The following is a 22,577-nucleotide window of genomic DNA, read 5'->3' as shown; positions in this document are numbered from 1 at the left end:
AGAAAGAAATAAGTTACAGTAAGAGTTGTATAGATGTGAAGCACAGAGGGGTGTAGATAGATGGAGAGATACAAGGTACAGGCCAGAAAGTAAAGGACTGGAAATGAGTGAAAAATAAATTCCTTTTCTAGAAAAACAAAAAAAATTCACCAAGACCCCATCGTCTATTCCCTGTGGTGGTCTTTATTATACAGTGGATCCCCTGAATATTAGCTTGTTTTCTATCCTTTTCTGTTTTCATCAACGTCAGTGGCTCTGTTCTATAGTCCAACAATCCTGAGGGTAAGTAATGTTTGTCCGAATATTTCCAAACGTCTTTGCAACATTGACCATCCCACTACAAATGCCTGGGGTCTCCGGGCCTGGTCACCCCCCCACCCCCACCCCCCCCTCCCCCCCCATGGCCTGACCATTTAGGCTTTTAGACAGGCTGTCTCCGGCTGCTGCTCAGGCCCCGGCTGTGGACCAATCAGCAGCGGGGAAGCCCCTCAGAGCTCCTTCCCTTTGTGTGTGTGGGGCTCCCACACTGTCACTGTGCCACTAGGGGGCAGAGTTGGACATGGAGTCCACAGAGTTTACGCTGGAAGACTGCACACGACTGTGGGAAATGGACACCTCCGGGTGCTGCTTGGAAAGAGAAAGACAGATTTGTGTCAGCTAGTTTGTAAGTATTTATCAATGTGTGTGTTTGTGTATGTGCGTGTGTTCACTTACATGCCTCCTGAAGATCCTGTCCAGCAGGCTGCGTCTGGGCGGCTCTGGTGGCTGATTCCAGTCCAGATCTGGAGGTCTCGTCCCTTGAGGCCCAAACACATTCAAATCTCTGAAACACTCAGTTTCAATCATCTGAATAAGAGGAGAGAAAGGGACAGGAAAGAGAATATGTGTTGAACTTTGTTAAGTGAGGTCTTCCAGCAGTTACACAAACTGCACCGAGCATTTAAGTCAATATATATAATATAATATTTAAGTCATATTAAGTACACACACTTACCTCATTCTGCCATGGGATGGACACACTGCCTGTAGTAAATTTGGAGTAGAAGTCATTGTCAGTTTGGTCCAAATTTACTCCCTTGACTGTGGAGAACTGCTCTATGTCCAAAACATCCTTACAGTACACTGCCCGAGGCTGGGAAAGGGCAATGACCATGAAAAAGATGAGGGTTGAGAGGAAAAACAGAAGACAAGTTTATCTAAAAAGATAATTTACAATCGTGGAATTTTACTTGCTTTTGTGGCCACTTTTGACCGTTTAAGGTCCTAACAAAATACAGAAAAAGTAAAGTTTCAGAATATGTTTTGTGGGCAAAATACAGTACATACTGCATGTAACCATGCAGTATGTACTGTATTATACATTACTCACATCAGGCACAAAGGGGGGCTCCACTATTCCTGCCTCCAGCCTCTTGAAGTTGATCTTTTTGAAGAACGAGTGGGCCTTCACGCCCGCTGCTCCGTCCGCCAGACACCCCAGCCTCTGCTTAGGGTCTTTGGTCAGCAGCTGAGTGAGTAGAAGCAAAGATGAATAATTAAATTAATCATCATTCATCCGTCTCTCCATACAAACATTTTTTCCATCAACGCTTACCATTCTACAGATGGCCTTTGTGTCCTCTGTAAACTTGTCGCTATACTCCTCCTCCTCTTCCTGCACCCTCCTCTCCACCTCCTCCCGTTTCACTCGCTCTTTGCGGGCGCGAAAGGGCGATCGCCCGGCGGTCATCTCGTAAACAAGACAGCCCAGCCCCCACCAATCAGGACTCATGCCGTACTTTTCATTGTTTATCACCTCCGGAGCTGCAGAGGAAGGGAAATAGATTGTTATGGTTTACAGTTGGTAATTACTCAGGTAAATGTACTCATGGAAATGTTGATTACAGTGTTTCTTACCCATGTAGCCCACAGTCCCCACCCTGCCTCTGATGAGTTCTCCGTCAGGCACTTTGATGGCCAGCCCCAGGTCAGAAATACGAATGTGTCCTGCAGCATAACAGTGGTGAGCATGATGCATTTCATTTATTCAAAGTTCAGTGGGTTATAAAGCCTGCATGTGGTTTGATATTGTCTAGCCTGCGCTATGCAGTAACTAGTAATCTAAACTGAAACTCACCATTGTCATCTAATAGGATATTCTCCGGTTTCAAATCCCTGCAAATAACACAGCATTTGTTAAAGAACAAAAGTATTGATTCACATGTTATAATCTATAGCATTTAAAAACTTGATGCAGGAAAAAGAATTGAGCTGAACTACATTTTAGAATGCATTTAAGACCGTGTAACATATAGAGTGCTACCTATAGACGATGTATTCCTTGTGCAAATGATTCAGTCCACAGCAGATTTGTGCGGCGTAAAACTGGACCCTGTCTTTCTCGAAGCCCGGCGTGCCCATGTTGTAGGTGTGAAACTTCAGGTCTCCACCGTTCATGATGGTCAGCACCAGACACAGAGCGTCTTTGGTCTCGTATGCATACGCTAAGCTCACCTAGAAGAAAAGTGTTTTCTTGTACGTGTTAAATGGTACGCAAAGTGCTTAGACAAAGCAACAGGCATGCAGATAACCTTCAAGCCCTTCTTTTACATTTTCTACTCACAACAAATCTACTGTTGACTTTCTCTAAAATCTGCTTCTCGTTGAGAGCCATGGACTCCCCTTTCCTCTTCTTTATCCTCTTCTTTTCCAGCTTCTTGCAGGCATACATCTTCCCTGTAGCTCTAACCTGGCAGGCACACACCTGAGGCGAAAAAACCAAAATCCTATCTCTCACATTGCTGTCATTCAAATCACAATACTTTAAGCATCATCATCCATATTCATTAGAATCATCATCATCATCGTTTCTTACCTCTCCGAATCCCCCCTTCCCCAGCACTCTGTACTGTCTGAATGTGTCTTTAGTGATTGGTTGCCTGACAGAACACAGACACAGCAAAATCCATTAATAGATGCTCATATAGTATCGATCAGGACAGAGATGTTATCAACAGAACTCAATACCATCCTGAGTCTGTTTCCTGTGCAGAGGGTGGGGCCTCTTGTACGCAATTTCACTTTCCAGACACGGATACAATCAAGGCTGCTCTAAAAGCCTGTTGTTTACTTCTAACTGCCTTTGATATGCACTCTGCATAAAATATTTTCCTGCCAAGAGTCTTCGTACTCCTCTCAAGAGTCTTTGAAGGGAAGCGTGACTTTATCCAAGTCAAGTTTCTTCACCTGCCATTTGCTTTGTTCTTCCAACTGATATGATGTTGTGGGAAATCACATCTGACAAAGTTATTTCATGTGTTTGAAACAAAGTTGCAATGCAACAAAGTAAACTTATTTAAAAAAAATAAAATTTATGTTTTTATACTTTTATACTTTCTTTACTCCACTAGATTTATTTGACAGCTAGAGTTACTATTTACTTTACTTATTAAGTATTATTAAGTAAGACACAAAACATATGATCATCTTAGAAGATATGATGCATTATAGATGTACAGTTTGAAATACGCTACAATGTATAGAGTAGGTAAATAGATCTAAGAAAGAACTGTGCCTAATATTCTGCCACCCTCATGTATGTAAATAGAGAGGACACCAAATTGGAAACGTCTCTCAACATAGTTCTGTTCTTCAGCAATAAACATTTTAATTCAATTTACATACATCCGACAATTCCAACAAAAACATAAAATATTTTGTAAAGCTAAAATATGTGGCAGCGCTGGTGTAAAGAACTGCATTCGATAGTAGGGGTGTACCCAATTAAGTGGCCACTGATTGTATATTCAGTTGTATAATAATAATAAAAAAGAACTAATTTACCTCTCCTAAGTAAACAACTTATATTGGATCATTTACGTACCTCTCCAGCATCTTCCACTGCAGGAATCGGTCAAAGTGCATGCTGTTCTGGTAGTCCAAGAACGGAGCTGCACTCAGGTAGTCATGGACGGTCCTGGTCCCACACAAAACAGATACAACTGAGAATACAATGCAAGCTATAAATCAGTCAGCAATATTTGTGCTGTTTGTTACAAACATTGCTGAACTGGTGAGAGTCCAACAAACAGGTGAGAGGGAATAACAACAGAGTGGCGACTCACTTGAGGCAGTTGTTGAAGATCTCCTTACATGGACTGAGCTCGAGGTTCTCTCTGCACTGTTCTGCAAAAACCTCTGCTATGTCTACCCGCTGAGGTGACTACATCAACACATGCACACACACACACACACAGTGACATAGATGCACACATACACAAATACATAACTTGTTATTACACACACACTACATCAGACTAAGGAGAAACACATGACTTTTGGTAGAGTATCAGCACATTATGCACATGCGCGCTGTGCAAACAGTTCATTGGTTTATTTTGTACATTTACTGTGTAAGTTGTCTACTACACCCTTGTGAGTGTCAGCTGTAACTCCACATTATTGTCTGTTTTTTTTTAACAGGATTTAAACAGCACTGTAAAATGCTACTGAATTCACTTTTACTACAAAATGTGAAAGAAAAAAAGATCGAAGAATGTATCAGATAAAGAAACGTACTTGTTTTGAGAGAAAAGTCTTGATGATCTGGTCCCCTCTGCATTTTCTTTTTTCGTCAGGTGTCACCTCATAGTCTTCCTAAATAATAAAATAAATCATATCATAAACATTCTACAGCATTATAAATACCAACAGATTACATGAAAGCACTGAATTTACTTCATCTTGTGATTGTCAAGACTCACATGTCTTACAGATGATGTAGTTGTGCATCCAAAATGGATTTGTTAACAATTACCTAACATTTCTAACTACATACTTGTTTCTAGTTAGAAACCAATTTAACTTGTGAGATTATACATTAATGACTTAAATAACGTTTGTAACTGAAACATTGATGATCTGATGACAAACTATCCCCATTCACCTTTATTTGTGATAAAGTGAAACATCAGCAAAAGGACTTTGTCACAACTTGGCAACCAAATTCTTTTTAATAATGGTTTATAACTAATCTATAAAGAATAGCAACATCATGTAAGCATTAGTTACAACTTTATAAAGGGTGACTTAACAGAAAGTGGTACCTATTTGTGCAATATACATAAAAGTGACAATGAAAAAGAAAGCCTTTGACGAAAGAAATTCAGCTCAATTGGTTGTGTAACTTGTCAGATAGAGTAGCTGCTGTTTAGTGGTGACGGGGACACACACCTCTCACTCCGTATCTCTGTGTGTCGCTGTCACTCTCACATAAACATATGCCGCTCTTGGCTTCGTGTTCAACATATGAAGCCGTTGACACAAACAGTTTTGGATGTTCCACGCTGGACATATTGGACTCTCTCGCAGAGGCGCTCTGACGCATTTCGTAGCCAGCACTTTTAACTTCTCAAAAAAAGGGGGGAAGCAACATGCCGCCTGTGCTGCACGCTGGCCTCGTTCTATCTGGGGCTTTTTTCCAACATGGTCCTGTGTCGCTTGGCAACCACACAGTAAACACGACGGGATTCCTTGAGGTCCTGGAGTGTCACAGTGTGTCACACCAGCATCACCAGCTTTCCACTACAAAACACACACACACACACACACACACACACACACACACACACACACACACACACACACACACACACACACACACACACTCGTATATATTCAGTACATATACAGATAAGCCTGGAGCTTTAGGAAAAACAGGCTTTAAAAAGCCACAGCGTCACTGACACTTCGGAACAAAGCCAAAAGAAGACCAGAAATAAATACATACTGCATATATACAAATGTAGGAAACGTATAGGAGTATGAGAGACATAGAGAGAGAGAGAGAGAGAGAGAGAGAGAGCGAGAGAGAGAGAGAGAGAGAGAGAGAGAGAGAGAGAGAGAGAGAGAGAGAGAGACGGGGGGGACTGTGATTGCTGCCAAATGTTGATTAACTGAGGCTTTGTTATCAGAGGCTCCAGAGAAATAACACACACACACACACACACACACACACACACACACACACACACACACACGTACACACACACATACAGAGTAAATGAGCTGTCTGACTCCCACCCTTTGCCAGCGGGGGGTCAGCCAAATGGAAAAGAAGACGCCCCTTTAGCCTTTTGGAAGCAGAGGGGATCCAACATACGCACACATAAAATGCACATCCACCTTCTCATGATGTAAGAGAAACCACTGGAACCCCCAAGCGCATTCCTTCCTCTGTTACACCCCCCCCCCCCCCCCCCCCCCGCCCGCCCGCCCATACACAATCCCACTTCCTCCTGAACACCCCTGTTCATGCTTTCTCATTGCTTACAAACTCCTGCTCTGTTTTTTATAATTCTTTGTGAGCATAGCTGGAATACACACAAAGAAGAAAAAAACAACACAAAAGGACACCGGACATCCCAGGTAATAACAATAACCACAGTCGTAATTAAATCAAAAACAGTCACAAATCATTTGTGAGTACAGGGTCCCTCTTCTACACTAGCAAGATTAACTTTTTTGCACTCACCATTCCAAACAAAACAGCCATTTCATTCTATGGCAAAAGATAAGGAGCTTGTAGTTTCAAAGATGGCCCAAAATCTGTCAAGTTTACTGCATGACCAGACAGAATGTGTTAAATTACTGATCATAGACGTGGACTACAAACAGGTGAAACATCAGTGAAAAGCTGATTGACTTTTCGCTGGAATAATGGAGACTGTGTAACAGTTATGTATACTCTTCAAACATTCGTCCAAGACCTTATTCTTTAGTTCTGCATGCAGCTCGTCCGCCTTAAGTCCTGATGTGTTCAGCAGAGCTCTGTTGTGTAGGATCTGATAGAAAAGGGAGACTGCCCTGCGAGTAACTGGATCTAATATATTTATTGCCTCCGGGGACTCGGAGTTAAGCATATGCTTCCTGACATAGTCTGGACTTTGTGAATATCTACAAAACTTGCAGGGATATTGTAAACAGCTCGTAACTTTGCAAATGAGGCAAAGTTCCCCTTAATATTTTATAGTCGCTTACTGCACACACACACACACACACACACACACACACACACACAGAAATGTTTCCGTACATCTGACTAATGAAAAACTAATATACTTTTTTATAGTTTCTGCAAATGCATGCACAGTTTCTAGGAAACGTCATAGCTGAAGAGGAATCACATGTTAATCACATCACTCACTTCCTTCAAATAGCACCTGCCTGGTTGTAATCACCCTCGGGCCTGATTTATAGCTAGTCTGTAGAGTGGTGAGTATAAAGCTCAACACTGAGTGTGGCCTCGTGGATTGCAGAATTAACGCCAGCATGTGTTTCGGATGAGTGCCTGTAAGTGGTTTCCCCCTCGCAGAGGGTGATGGTCATTTTTAGGGCTGCGTGGTTGAAGGGGGGGGCAGAGAAAGGGGGGGGGGGGTGGGGGGGGAAGGGGTGGTGTGGGAAACAATGCTGTCCTTTCTGTCCTGTCACATGCCCGCAAAGATATTCTGGGCATAGATAAAGGGTTAAATGTGTCATGTGGGAGCTATTCGTCTAGACGCAGAGAGAGAGAATGGTGTGGGGGGGGGGGGGGGGGACAACAAGCCGGAGGAGGGGTAATCCGGCTGGTTGAATAATCACTACTCAGTTTAATTGTCTCCTCTTGCTGCATGACCCAGCATTAAGATGCTTTCAGGCTAAACTGTAATGAAAGTGATTGCACTGAAAAAGTGGATGGGGCTGTTTTCCACACCTGCATCAATCCAGCTTTTCCCATTGCTCTAAATATTAGGTCACACCTCAGCACATTGGAGGAATTGACCATTCCTGTTTATCCCTTCCTTACACTTTTGCTCTTGTGTTTTTGGTTTGGGAAAGGATACCAAGTAACATATCTGTTATTAGAACCCTAACGCGTTCCTTAACTGGAGAAATCCAAAGTTTCAGAGGCCTGTTGTTCCTAGTTAAAGTTAGAGTTAGTGAACGGTCAATTAGTGGTTAAATGCTATGAATACACACACTTTGATGGTAATTATTAAAAGGAAAAAGAGAGTTGATTATTCACTTGCCCCATATTTTCCTGGGCATATTCCAGGATTCGTAATGGCCAACTTCTGGTGAAAAAGACCCACTCAAAGTGAGTGTGTGTGTGTGTGTGTGTGTGTGTGTGTGTGTGTGTGTGTGTGTGTGTGTGTGTGTGAGAGTGTGTGTGCGTACCAATGCGTCCAGTAGTTGGATGCATCGTTGCAGTTTAGGTCTGGTCTCACAGTAAAGACGAAACAGTAGCCGTCCGATAGGCTGTTTCTCACAGATGCTGACATAGTCCCTTTCTGCAGAAAAACAAAAAGTACACACACTTTGAAACTCCGCCTTTTGAAACACCAATAGGCACACACACACTCTCTTCCGATGAAGGTGAGCACACAAACACCTACCAATGTCGTTTCCCTGCTCAGTGCACTGGCTTATATGGGGGAAGCGAAGGATCTCCCTCCATTTTTTGCTTCTACCCTTCCGCTTTCCTCCTCCACCTGTGGCGAGAGAGAGAAAACCAGAGATGAAAAAATGATACTGAAAGAACTTAATAAAGTTTATTTTCATCAGCGAGGAGCAAATGAAGGCCTAACGGCTAAAGAGAGTAAGAGAAGGGTGGGAGGGGGCTCTCCCCTGAATGAAATCATAGTCTATGTGTATATATAATTCATAGATTACGTCTCACTTCCTCCGTAAATCACTCCTTACTCTCTGCTGACTTTCTTCCTGACTCAGTTTTTTTGTGGAACAGTGTGTGTGTGTGTGTTTATGTCCACACAGACAGAAAGCCTATTCTGACCAGCTCAGTTCCCATCAGAACCCGGTAATTTGCCAGACTGGATTCCACGGCTCTGAATAATCATGCATCAGCTTCCTGCAGCAACGTGTACAAAAATCCCTTACGTCCACCTCCTGAAGGGAAGCTTTCCGTGCAGTCATCCATTAATCCAATTCATCTTGCCTCTGACATTTGACTGCCTCAACATTTCCCATCCAAACCATGGTATAATCACCTCTGCCTTTTCCTCTTTGATACTGTTGAAACACAACTGTGAGAACTTATTTCACTGTTGTCCATCCATTCCAGCTGGCTGTGCCTTACGTCATGTTTGTCTCAGTTTTATTTTGTTCTTAATATGCAAAGACTGCTCTGATGAAGTGACAGTGATTTCCTTTAACCACTCTCTGCAGTGGAAATTGGCTGCGAGAGGCTGGCCTGATGTGAGAGGCAACATTGGGAGTATGAGAGCAGGAGAAGCAGTGACAAGCGGACATCTTTAGGTAATAACCCAGGAATGCGAGAGGCGCTATGTCATGCTGGAGCCTCTGAGGGAAAGCTTTCACAGGTTTTCTCATCAGTTCTTCTGCATTACTGCCTCATCTCTCCCTCCTCTGCTGTTTGAAATGTTTATGTTACTGTCAAATAAACTGCGTTGCCTTTCCAATACTATATGGTACACTCACTTGGACTAAAACTCAAGACATTTAAATTAAACTCAACAATGTAATAAATTAAAGACTCAAAATCTGCATCTTTTGCGATTATTTATTGTGGCCAACAGGTGGATAGTAACAATTTCAATTATAATGACTGTGCCACGACAGTCTCATGAACCTGAATTTCAGTTTACTTCTTCCTTCTATTTCCACTGAAGAAAAAGTTGAATTCCCACAAAATATCAGGAAAGAATCAACATTTTGGTCAACAGCAGCTTATGTTAGAGCAAACAAACACTTTTTAAATCATTCCTCACACTTTTGATCCACAAAATCCACAAAAAAAGGGGGTTTTGAAGCGTGTAGGAACCCTTATAATGACTTCAGGTAGGTTTTTAGATAAAGGACCCTGCGTCACCACAGCTGACACACAGAGTGCAGCCATATCACCACGGACAAACACAGAGCTTGAATTTATTAATAGCTCAAGTCAAAATATCCCCTAAGAGAATCATTAACTCCCAGCACCTGCTCCTCATCACCATTACTGTAGACCAAACAAGCTAAAAACAGGCACACTTCCTTATTTAAGCACCAGTTCTCTGAAAACTGTTAATATGTAAAGTAATGCACCACGGCTGAACCTCAGCCGCTGTGTTGCTGCGTGGTCCAATATGTTAATCTATTTTAATAAAAACAAAAACGGACTGCTGCCGAAAAGCATAACAGGAGAGTGAGCGGAGAGGGTCATTCCCGAGCCACCATGCTAAAAATGAATGCTACTGTAAGGCATTTGTGGATAAAACCGTCCACCAAATGGCAGAGATTTCCTCTTAAGGGTCAACGCTATGTCAAATAATTGTACCAAACATCTGCGCTCCACCCAGGCATTCAACTTCTACACAATGCTGAGACAACCACAAATAACGTAGTTCCTCCTTTTTCTTTCAGTGTCCGGCTCTCTTTCCTTCTCACTACTCTCCATATATATATTTTTCATTTTGTCCTCCTCCCCATCTTCCCCTTCCTCGAACCTCCAGTTCTTTTTTTCTGTTTCCTGTAATCCATCTTTTTGTTTTCCAGACTCTGTTGAGGATTTTCTGTCACCATAACTTCTACATCATCGCTGCCAGCCAATGGATGACCTCATATCAACCCCCTTTGTTTTAGAGTTCGATAAGGTCGCAAGTTTACAGCTTTATGGGCATATAAACAGCACATCGTTGTAGATCAGGTTGCCTTCCCCTTTGGCCTTTTGAACCCCGAAACAAAGGGATATTCTGATGGTCACACATATAGGGGTGATGAAATTATCCAGTAGTTTGCTGAAAAAAAGCAAAGATTAGAGCAAAAGTTGAAGTTGCAGGAACATAATTTTTTTTCTGCACTCATAGTGAAGATGTTTAATTAAGGAGCCAAATATAGCGTATTCAAATAAAGGCAAATAAAACCTTGAATGTCATTCTTCACCTTTTGTGAAAAAAAGTGAGTTCGGGTGTGGGAAAGTTTTAGTGGAGATAAAAACATCGAATCTGCTTGTCAATCTCGTGCCAGCTACCCTGTCAGCATGTTAATTTTGTCGAGCTGCAACAAACTCTTTTACTCCAGGAAGGAACATGAGTAACAGCAGAGGCTTGTTTGATGCAAAGACCTGAACGTCTGTACGCAAACACAACCAACCGCTCCCAGAAACATGCAAATATTACGCATAAATTATTCATCTCCACATAAGAGACTCATCCATCTGGATGTAACAAGCAATTTCCTGTCTGGCCTCAGTGGCTTTTGACATCTCTGATGTACAACCCTGATCGGTTCACACAAGTTCAAATTCTGTGTTGCGTTGTTGGTGGCCGTCAGCTGCTGTATATCTGCCTACTAAAAGGGAGATATTTTGGCAAGATGTAACAAACTAAGTCGGGGCGGGCGGGGTGGGGTCAAGTTTACAAAAAGAATTGTGAATATCAACGTAAAAGAAAGCACAGGGATTTTAAAACCAGGGTATGAAGCTGCAGGAAAAACAAAGCCTCACCTATAAGTGTTAGTTATCACTAACTGTGGGTTCATGTTTAACAAAACTGGGCTGTTAAAAGTATGAATCTGCTCCTAAATGTCGTCCATAAACCCTTTGTACTTGCTCCCTCATTTCTTGCTTTCTCTATTAGACAGTTCTCACCGTTTCATCGTGTGTCGCTTACACATGAGTAGAAGTATGCACTGCGCCCTGGGTACCCTGCACACAGGAACTTGCCGGTCTAATTTGTTCCATGAGGGCAGTGTGGTCGCCTTTTATTTATGTTTCTGCTTAACAGTTCTGACATCATGAAGGCATGTCAAGTGAAGCAAAAATAAGGTCAGAGAGGGAACGACATCCGTCTGGCTCGACACCAGGGGGTTACCGGCATCCCAAACATCTGTGTTTGTGTGTGCGCTCACATTGTTTCTACTGTGACCTCTCTCTAGTAATGTCCTCATGCTCCATTTAACACTATCGAGCAGTTCTGCAGGCCCCCATCCATCCACACATTAAAAAACTTCCCCGCTTAACTGTGAGGTTATATTGATAAAGTGTTGAAACGCAAAAGAAACTAGGACATCAACCAGTGTGTAGCTCTCTCTCTATCTTTCACACACACACACACACACACACGGTCTCTGTGTTCAAACACCTCCACTTACACTGTCACTCCAGACATGCAGTCAGATCTGTTGTGGACAACCAGTCGAAACCACATCCTGAAGCTCACGCTGTGCATCTGGCATGTATGTAACAACAACATCTGCAACAGAGTGAGCTGGCAGGAGCACAGTGAATATGTGCTGTTCTCTACACCTACACTCTTCAAAAAGGGAGATTTTGGTAGATTTCTGTGACTCCACACATGCATCTCCTGCCTGCGGCGACTTAATATGTAATTCGTGTTCACAAACAACTGATTATCTCTTTCTGATTATCATTTATTCTCACCTCACCTCCTTTGTCTGATCTGTTAAATGTCGGCCTCGCGGTTGAGTCACACCGTGGTGGTCAGCGAGGTACCAACACAGTGAAACCAACCAGTACCAGACGATAACACAAACGCCTTTGTTCTCTCAAAGTCTCCCTTTTCTTTCTCTCCCACAACGTTCAACTGTTCAATACACGGACATTATTTGCATTCGAGATGCAGGTAAGGGCGCGCGTGATAGTGTGCATGCAAAACATAAATGGTAAATACACAACAAGCAGATTGTCAAGCAACTCAAGAGAAGTTTGCATTGGCACTCGCTGTTCAACATTTTCTTCCTGCTTCTCAGAGCTCGGAAGAGCAATTCTTAACAACATACGCTTTTGATTTATCGCAAGAAACATCTAGATGACACTGTTTTAGATGTCCATCTCTTGCAAAAAAAGACAGAGATGGAGTTGCTTGAAAAAAACACCACACCCTTCCAGATTGTGCTTTTTGTTAGTTATGCAGTAAGTCCCGTGTTTGAATGTTATTATGTATACAATATGAGCAGGGATGTAGAGATAAATAAAGATGGAAGATAATCAACTAAACTCTAATATACATCTGTACAAGCTAACAACATCACGACAATAAATCAATTGTAAAAACCTGTACAAGTTCAGGTTTTTCATTGATTCAACCCTATCGTACATAATGAGGCCTTATCATTTAGTACCTTGATCTCTAAATGTGAAAAACCTGTTGTTAAACACTTTAGAGTTAGCTCTCAGGTGTAGTTTAACAGTTTAACAAGTGTGTGTTTGTGTGTGTGGTCTGTGTGCCACAGGAAGCTGAGGGAAACGCTGGCCAGACCTGAGCAGGAGGGGAGGACTATAGCAGGAAGAAGCTCTTTGTTGCCCTGCTCACCATGATGTCATGCCGGTCCCTCTCTGTTCAGCCGCCTTATTATCCCCCTGAACGAGCCTCTCTGTCCACATATTCCTCATTATCGCAATAATAACAGCATAATCCTGGCTGTGACATCTGCTAGCACTCTCAAAACAAACATCTGTGACGTACACCTTTTACCTGGCAACACTCGACTATTCTTTTGGCTGCAGCGGGGGGGGGGGGTCACATGTTAAACCACTTAATGAAGGGTCATAAACTCAAAATTAGTCACAGACAATAAAGACAGATTTTATCAGCAGTATCTGTGCAGGCGCACAGCTGTATCCCGATGCGCCATTTGTGCTGTGTTGGCAATAACATTTGAATCTAACTTGACCTAACAACGTAGCTGTATATAGCAGGAAAGCTACATGTTTTTAAGATTGATTTAGACATAAATTCAGTATGTGACATGATGTTCACAGCTACATTTACACAAAGCTTTAAGAAAAATACACAACTGTGACTATATCCCTGTCTTTATGTCCTTGTAAATATTACTGCTATAAATAGCAACCAGACCAAGGACAGGAGCAATGTGTTAATACAAAACCGAGGTGGTCAAACCGGTCCATGACCTCAGAGCTTGTGAGCTGTGACAGTTGTCGCTAGAGTAACTGTGTCTGATTGTGAGGCGTGTTCATATGTGAACAAGCATGTGCGGGAAGGTAACCAGTGTCAAAACCTGCATGCAAGGGCAGAAAAGGCAGCAGAAGGCAGGGTACATATCCTGTCTGGGATAGAGTCATGTGCCACAAGTTTCCTGTTCTATAAATATATTAAATATGGAATGTGAAGGGGGGGAAAAAACATTCAATAGACTGAAATTATATAACCCACCAGGCTGTCCGATCAAAGCACCACACACAGCCCAGGGCACGCTGGGTAATACATGCTGTTTGCTCATCCATAAAGATCCAGGAGGACAGAGCATAGTCCACATGAGGCTAGCCATAATGGGGTGCTCCTACGCTCTGACACAGTGTTTGTTCACCTCTATAAATGTTTTGATAGGGCGAAAACATTATGGCAAAGTTATCCGAAATCTCTATGAGGGATGATTTTATTTCCTCTCGCTCGGAGTGAACCTCTGCAGTCACATCACAAGTGAGCAAACATCGAGGACAGTGCTTCCAATGAAAAGAAGAGGTCCAACTTATCAAAGTGATGGAACACACGGCGCACTGTACTGCATGTGGATGGATCGCAGTGAACATGTGTGTTTGTACGCGCACACAAATCCATCATGGAAATAGGGTTAAAGTGATTACATTGCTCTTCTCGAGCTGTCCTCTCTAGCTGTTCTCCATTTCCTTTTTGTCCTCAAACACATTAACACACACACACTCTCTTTATGAAGATGTTTGTTCCACGTCTTGCTCCCGTGTTGACATTCCATGTTCTTTTGTCCCTGTTATGGCAACATCCCTCAAAAGAAAAAGAAAAAAGAAAAATGGACTTGAGTGTGTGTTGTGGCCTTGACTGAGCTGAACTGCTGAGAGAAAGCAGCTGATTCAGCTCATTTACCTGGTTTTCTGGGGCATTTTCTTTTTTTCACTATCATGTTGGAAAACTCACTCATTATCTTCAAATATGTAGCCTCGTGTAATTTCAAAATGTCTGACCATATTGTGTACGAGTACATGACTTTCTATGGATATGTTGAAAAAGTGCATAGTCTAGCATTTAGCTCCTCATACAGACGGAGACATTAGGGGAAAAGCTTCATAAGCTACAGTATTGATTATCCCACGATTAATGCACATCAAATATTTATTGGATGTTCCATTAAAGAGATGAGGCAGCAATGCAGAGCACAGGAAGCAGGTTTCAAGGCTGCATATGCATCAAGACACGATAAAATGCTGCATGAGTAATCACCTGTATGTCTAACATGGTGAAAAAAGATATCATCAGTTTGGCTGCTCGGTGCATTCCTGGAGTATGCTGATAAAATTCTAATTTTTTCTGCATCCACTTTCCCTCAGCCCAGCTTGTCTACTTCTACTTTAAATAATTATCTCCTATATTTCCCAGAATTCCACTCGACAACCCCCGGAGAACAGGCGTGAACTTGTTGCATCCAGCGGAGTTATGTATACTGTATGTGTGGGAAGAGGCAGCAATAACAATAGAGATAGTAAGAGCCAGAGAGCAGAATTTTTCCACTCAAGAAAAAATGAGTCACACTCCTACTCAAAACACGGCGAGCCTTGTGGTGCGTTGACGATGGAGAAATGGGTATATCTGCTACCTTTTTGTTTATTTCTCCATGTAACAACTGGTAGAAAATGGGAAGCCAATAAAAAGCCCTTGTGCTTTAATACTGAAGAATTCACACAAAAAAAAAAGAATTTCACTTTTGATGCAGAAATGTTTCTTTCAATTTCAACTGAAACTGTGTTGAAAATATCTGAGCAAGAAATAATGACTTTATACCGTAACCTGCATGAATAAGACACAAAATCCAAATTGGTTCAAAAACAATTAGGTTTAAGAAAATCTGAAACTAGAATTCCAAATAATATGGAAGCCTGTGTTTACGCATGTCCTGATGTTGGGAAGGAGGTGCAGCCAAGATGGATTTATAATACTGAAAAACATTTAAACAAGACTAAGAGTGTACGGTTATGCTGTTAGTTAGGCTGTACTTTGTCACAGTAGTGCTTTGAATAAATCTGAATGTCAGCTTGCTAACATGCTGTAGTTCCGCAGTTAAAATGCTCATGCTAACATTTGATAATCAGCCCAAAATACAGCTGAAGGTTGACCAAATTTCAAAGCAATCCATCCAACATAAAACACAAATGTCAACATGCTGGTGGTGCTAGACTGTAAAATATTCCAAATTAGAATATTTCAGTCCGGACCAAAGAAACCGACGCCGCTAGCATAGCATTTTTTGATGTCACAAACTCAATATTACCAGTTAACAGTAGGCTAACCCCGACTGCCAGTAAATTCTGTGGGGTCTAATGTTGCAGGCTAAGTGCCCCTGAAGCATGCATGCATGCCGGGAAGTGAAAACATAAAAAAAACTATCGCTTCAATAATCAAACATGAATCATCTCTAAGAGAGCTGATAGATATGAGAGTGGGTCACTAACAGCCCTGCAGCTATTTGTAACTACATTTCTTCACAGGTTTTCTTTTCCTATGCTTTGCTTTTTTCCCGTCAGAAGAACCAAGTGAGGAAAGGACAAGCTGGTTTTCCCCCTCGTGTATTTTACTCTCCCCTCCATTAAGGCTCTCTACCAAATAAAAGTTGACGCCATTATGTCATGGCTCCGTCCTTTCAGGAAGATCCTGAGGGAGGAGCACTCCAGGCAAGTGTTTTTGTTTGTGTGGAAGTGGGAGAGAAGTGTGTGAGAGTCTACAGGATATTATTCATACTGGCGTTACCATTAGCTGACAGGTGAAGGATCGTACCTGTGTTGTGTGTGCGACAGTCATGGCTGCAGATTCAAGCAGGCTCATTTCACTAGAATTCTGTCAGTACCAACAACAGCAGCTTCCCCCAGTTGCGTCGACTTGCTCTGGCATTGCATGATGGAGCAACACCACCCCAACTCCCACCCCCCACCCGCCTGCAGCAGGAGCTCAAAGACACTGTGCACTGTGACCCAAATCGCTTGTAGAGACAAATACCTCATGCCTTTTATCTCATGTTATCTTGTATCATTCGTAGCTACTGATCAGTTGACAACCCCCGGCTAATCTAAACATCCTCTTGAGAATGCAATGGGGCCACACAAAAGAAAGAAGAAAAGAAAAATCATGATAACATTGTTTTCAAACACAACAGATTACATCAGGACTCTTTGCAATCTGAATCTGGGACTCTTTACAGTCCCATTGCACTTTGGGAGATCCCAAATGATTGGATACCACTATATTTAGGTACAAATCACGTACAGCTTTTCTCTATGGATTACCCCATTTACACTTTAGCACTGAAATTAGTCCAACATTCATTAAAAAACACTAAATTCTGGAACGATGTCAGATAATTGCAAGGTATTACCTATTACGTTTGATCTTCTTGATAAGCAACAGTCCTATTAAATTACTATTTTTGAGACATGTAATTATACTAAAGCTGCAAATAACCTTAACTTTCATTATAAGTCGACTAATTGATCGTTTTGGTCCTAGTCAACTAAAATTACTTTAGACAATGTATGCTTTTTTCATGCTGAATGACTTATTTCCAAGAAACTTGTGAGCACATAGTAAACACAAGATTTGAAGTGATGCTTTTGTGTGATTCTTTGTGGAGAAACTCAGTTTTACAGATCTATCGATAAATTACACCCATTGTGCTGATTATGTTCTCAATTAATCGCTGAGTCTATCAGATGTCAAAAAACAGCAAAAAAACATCTATCCTGGTTTCACAGAGTCCAAGGTGACATCTTCGGTTGTCTCGTTTTTTCCGACAGGAAGTCCAAAACTGAAATAATATATTCAGTTTACAATCATATAAAACAGAAAATCAGCTGATTGCCTCATCTGAAGCTGCAACCAACACATTTTGGGCATTTTGCATGAAAAACTATGGAAACGATTAAACAATTATCCATGCAGATGCAGATTCATTCACTTTTGATCAAATAATTCTTTCAAAACCAACTAGTCTGGTTGTTGGTCTGATGACATTATCTAAATCTGTTTGAGTAAGGGGAAAAAAGTCAAACAAATGGGGAGAAGAGCTGCCATGTTGCCATCATCATCATCATCATCATCATCATCATCATCATCATAGTCATCATCATCATCATCCTCCTCATCACGTCTCACCTTAGGTACCTGCAAATAAACTAATCCTTCACTACTAACGTGATTTTACCACAGAGGTATCCTGACCATACTGGTTGCACTGTACGAAGCTTTTTCCTGTACTGAGCTACACACCAAATGTGACAGAAGTGATTTTTAATCTCGCAACCACAACCTCCAAAAACACGACAGCACTGAAAGCAAAAGCCAGCAGGCATCGGAGTGGAATTCAGTCTCGTAGCCCAAACTAAATAACCCGCCTCTGCTACAGCAATTCAAGAAAGGCATCTGCACGCAGCAATGCAGTTTTCCCCCCTTACTCTCATTCACTTCGACAGCCGATGACGTTTGTTCGCCTGGCTTGGATTCTGTGACTGCTGCCAGCAAGAGTTGTGAATGGGGAGGCAGACACACACACACACGCACATTTTAAGTCCAGGGTCTACTGCACTGATGTTGCTCTTGTAAAGGCAGCTGGATTCAGGTTACATTTGAAACAAAGGAATTCACCCCCACAACTCTCATCTGCTAACACACACATAAATCTACAGCGTACCCTGGTATTGAACCGGCAGCTCTCATTGAAAAGGCATATATCTCACTGAAACAGACAGCCATGAATAACTTCACAGAACTTCCTTTTTGATCTACTGCGACCCCCAGTTTCCTCAGTTGACAAAGATCACGCAGACAGCAGAGCTTTTATGATTTGGTAACAGTATTGCAGCCGTCAGATGATACTCAGATGACCGGGCAGGAGATCGGGGTGTTTCATTTCACTGCATACTCACTCATCATCCATAAAGTATCTTCCGCAGAGACCGGAGAGCAGCTCCACAGGAAGATGGAGCTCGGATGGCAGTAGCCCACTCAGTTTGTTATGTAACAATCAATTTGATTAAATAGCTTATGGGCTGCATCTAACTGATAGTGTATAATACCATTTGGCTTTATGTAAGAGAGCGGTCACTTAACGAGATGGTTCAATATGATGAGAGCTGCTTCTTTTTTCTATGGAAATCCATATGAGTTATATTTTCCACTCTGGGATTAATGTGAAGGAGCATATTGGTTGTAAATCCTCTTTGATCTTAAAGTTTTAAACGAGTACCAGCTGGTTTTAATCTCCCATCTCTAGGTTCTCTAATCAATGAGAGGTGTCCACAAGGCAAAATCCAGATCTGTACCATCAGATCTGTCCGACACAGAAGGGCCAAAGAATGATGGAAGTTGGCACAGGGCCTGTTTTGCAGCTCCTGGCCTGGGGATATCAAATCACTTTTTTATTTCTAGGCTTCCCTGCAACTCACACTGATTTACTGGTATGGAAGGTGTGAGGACGCTGGCATAAAACACGGCAAAGATCGCAGTGGAAATTCGGCCTTGCTGTGCATCCCTGGGAGCGTTTGAAAAGAGGATGCATGCCTCTCGCTTTAGCTCTGGCTTAAGACGCACTCGCATAAACAAACAGGAATAAACACTCTTTCTTCGCTCCATTTACATCCCCTCACTGTTGCTAGAATGTGAACCTAAAGTGAGCCTCTGTGTAGCACGAGAGTTAGCAGCAGCACATCGGGATCTCTTTGGCACTGGGCCCTGTAAGATAAAACCTCTAATGAGTCACACAGTTAAAGGACACTCACAACAACCTGTGACACGTTTTAATGTGTGCAGTGCAACACATTTTGACTCAACTGTTGATCTGCATTTGTAGGGCCATTGAACAAGCTGCAGAGAAAGTCGTGCTTCAGCTTTAACTCAAAGAACCTTCTCAGCCCTTAATGTGAATTTGTAAAAGGCCCTTTCTCTCCCACACACAGGCAAGGCACGGACTGGATGAGCACCGATGGAGCAGCTGGGACAAGCAAGATCTGTCATGGGTCATTAACTGCTCTTATTAATTCATGAAGCTGAATTCACAAGCCCGGTCGTGCTCTGCCCCCATAAAACAAAATGTCCAGATCGACCCGCAGGTGAACGCATCCTTCGTTAAGGGGTTTGACAGCATGGCGGCTTCCTGTTTCACTTCATCACTCCGTTAATTCCCATGACTGTCTCTCTGCCCTCTTTGCAGACCGGCCCCCTTTTTCTCCCGAGTATGTCATCATGTGGGATAAATAGAAGGAGCTGCCAGAGGTGCACAGACTTCTCCTGCATCACCTCGCAATAGCACAGAGACTGTTGCCACATGGAACCACGTGCTGCCTGAAACCAAACTTGTGGGTGCACTCGTAAATATGTGTGCCACAAAACTGAGTTAGGCCTATTTAGAAGAATTTTTAGAAGTATTTCTCATAAAAAAAATGTCATAATATATTCTGAAAAGACATATGACACACTTATACTTGCTTAAGGAAGTATAATGCTGGTGGATTTAGGTTTAGGGACCCCCAGAAGACCCCAAGGGAAACAATCATGGCGTCAGACTGCATGATGTTTACCTGCAGGCCTGTCTTCCTAGAAAAGAGCTAGTAATAACACTATATACCTTTATATTCCAGACTATAGTCAGACTATCTGGCCTTCTCAGACATTGGACCGTTTCTGACTCTCTCAGTGCAGGCCCCATACATCGATTTCAACACCAGACACATCATCAGATCACCGTTCAAATGCCAGCCTCCCGACACGCATTTATTCTCTGTGTGCAAAGAGTTATTCCCTGCTTCACTCTGTGCCTCAGCGTGTATAATGTTGCGAAAAAGCGCATTCATTTGCAGAAAGAGAAAGCGGATGTGGGAGGCAGATTCCCCCCCACACCCCTTGCCTATGTGGAGAAAACGCATAGAATCTGTCAAAATCAGTGAGGATAAAAAATGATCCATGAGATTGATTTAAGGTTAGATTTGATCACCAGACAAATTATTTTAAATGAGATGTGTCTTATTGCGTAAGACGCTTTTTCTGTGGCATCTGTAGGATATACCTGCTGCTGTACTGAGCCCTACAGTCCGCAGACAAGGTACCTACTGCCGTCATTACGATAATTCCCACCTTTTTCTGCATATTAAGCGCAAACTGTCACACAGTCAGGTCTACTTACTAATTTCAGCTCTTTTATGTGCCAACTTACCCTCTCTCGCTTTTAGCAGTACAGTGTTGGCTACTATGTTCTCCAGCTCCATCAAAAAAAAGAAATCCTAAATGCAGAGGTTTTTCGGTTCACAAGCTTCTGCAGCGAAAACAACGTCCTTCAGCTTGTATGCAGTGTATATTTTCTTCACTCCTCGTCAGTATCCAAGCAAATTTCACTCATATCAAAGTCATAACGGATAAAACAGGATGTCATAGATTTGCTTGCAATGTATGCTGGACATGGTTCTTGTTGTGGGCTGGAAGTGCGGCGTTGCATTTCTACTCCAATCCCCCCAAAACCATTCCATGCGTAATTTGGCTGCGGAATCTCTCCGATGCAGAGAATATTCAAGTCGGAGGCACCAGTGTATGCGAACCGGGTCCTTAACAGCGCTACACCAGGACACTGCTAGCTTTACATTACAACAGCAGGGGTTGGTTGAGCGCTTCAGAAATGACATCAAGCGCGCCCCCCCTCCCCTGTTGCTGCGTGATCAAAATGGGTTGGGCTTCTCTGTGGCAGCTGCGTAAAGCCAGCGAGAGAATCAACTCCACCAGAAGTGAAGCAAAATTGTCAGTAAATTAAGAGCATATATCAGTATGTTTTCCTGGTAGTGCACCGCGTTGCATTATAGCCAGAACAAGAAGCTGAAGGCTGTAAAAACCTGAATAGATGTCTAACCAGCCACACCTCATGTGCAGAAGTTCTTCGTCACACATTATATAACTGGACATAGCTGCATGCCTGTGAAGTCCTTATTATAAAGCCACACTCATGCTCGTTCTCTTCTTCATCTCGGTTTTAACTACACGTTGTCTCTATTGTGAAATCCGCAAATTACTGTAGTAGTGAAGATTGAGTGGGAATAAGGGCACCCTCTGGTGGTAGAACTTCTACATCATATGATGGATACATTGCATTATGCAGCAATGCCCCTTGTTGTTTTGGGGCCCCTGTCAAAGAATGTTATCCTGTTACTTGTGCAGTGGCTCTGCACACTGCTGAGATCAACGGATGATGCCATGAGCCATGATTGAATTGGTTCGTACAGCTGAAAGTTTCTATTTCAACAACACTTGTTTGTCATACTCAGGTCAGTAAGTCTGTGTGTCTTCATGTCTTGTTGGTAGCACTTGAGAGAGTAGGATCCAAATGTTTCTATATGCAACCTGTATTATAGTATATATTGTATGACAATTTCATATTTTAGTTGGGAGGCTCATATCTTCCATCATCTCCACAGCACCTAAAAGCAGAATATGTATGCCTATATGATGTAACCTATGGGCTATTACCATAGACTGTAGAATATTACTCAATAAAACCAGAAATGGGTGAGAAATGATGTTGAATAAAACATCTTGAACATTGAGGGCAGTTCGCTCAGTACT

The 22,577-nt window shown here is 42.3% G+C and overlaps 1 protein-coding gene across 1 annotated transcript; it reads right to left on the bottom strand.

Moving 5' to 3' along the window:
- Nucleotides 1–410: 410 nt before the first annotated feature.
- grk5l (G protein-coupled receptor kinase 5 like) lies at nt 411–21,573 on the bottom strand. Its single transcript, XM_079160511.1, has 16 exons — nt 21,184–21,573; nt 8,412–8,507; nt 8,194–8,306; nt 4,558–4,635; nt 4,104–4,201; nt 3,863–3,955; nt 2,855–2,918; nt 2,603–2,743; nt 2,303–2,493; nt 2,117–2,154; nt 1,897–1,986; nt 1,595–1,803; nt 1,370–1,507; nt 995–1,132; nt 715–846; nt 411–624 (listed from the first exon to the last, which is right to left on the bottom strand). The coding sequence occupies exons 1-16, from the start codon at nt 21,233–21,235 to the stop codon at nt 541–543; spliced, it is 1,755 nt and encodes a 584-aa protein (XP_079016637.1). The 5' UTR covers nt 21,236–21,573; the 3' UTR covers nt 411–540.
- Between the last annotated feature and the right edge of the window lie 1,004 nt (nt 21,574–22,577).

This window comes from Pholis gunnellus (assembly GCF_910591455.1).
Source record: "Pholis gunnellus genome assembly, chromosome: 6".
Lineage (NCBI taxonomy): Eukaryota > Metazoa > Chordata > Actinopteri > Perciformes > Pholidae > Pholis > Pholis gunnellus.
This window is presented reverse-complemented; position numbering and strand designations above follow the sequence as displayed.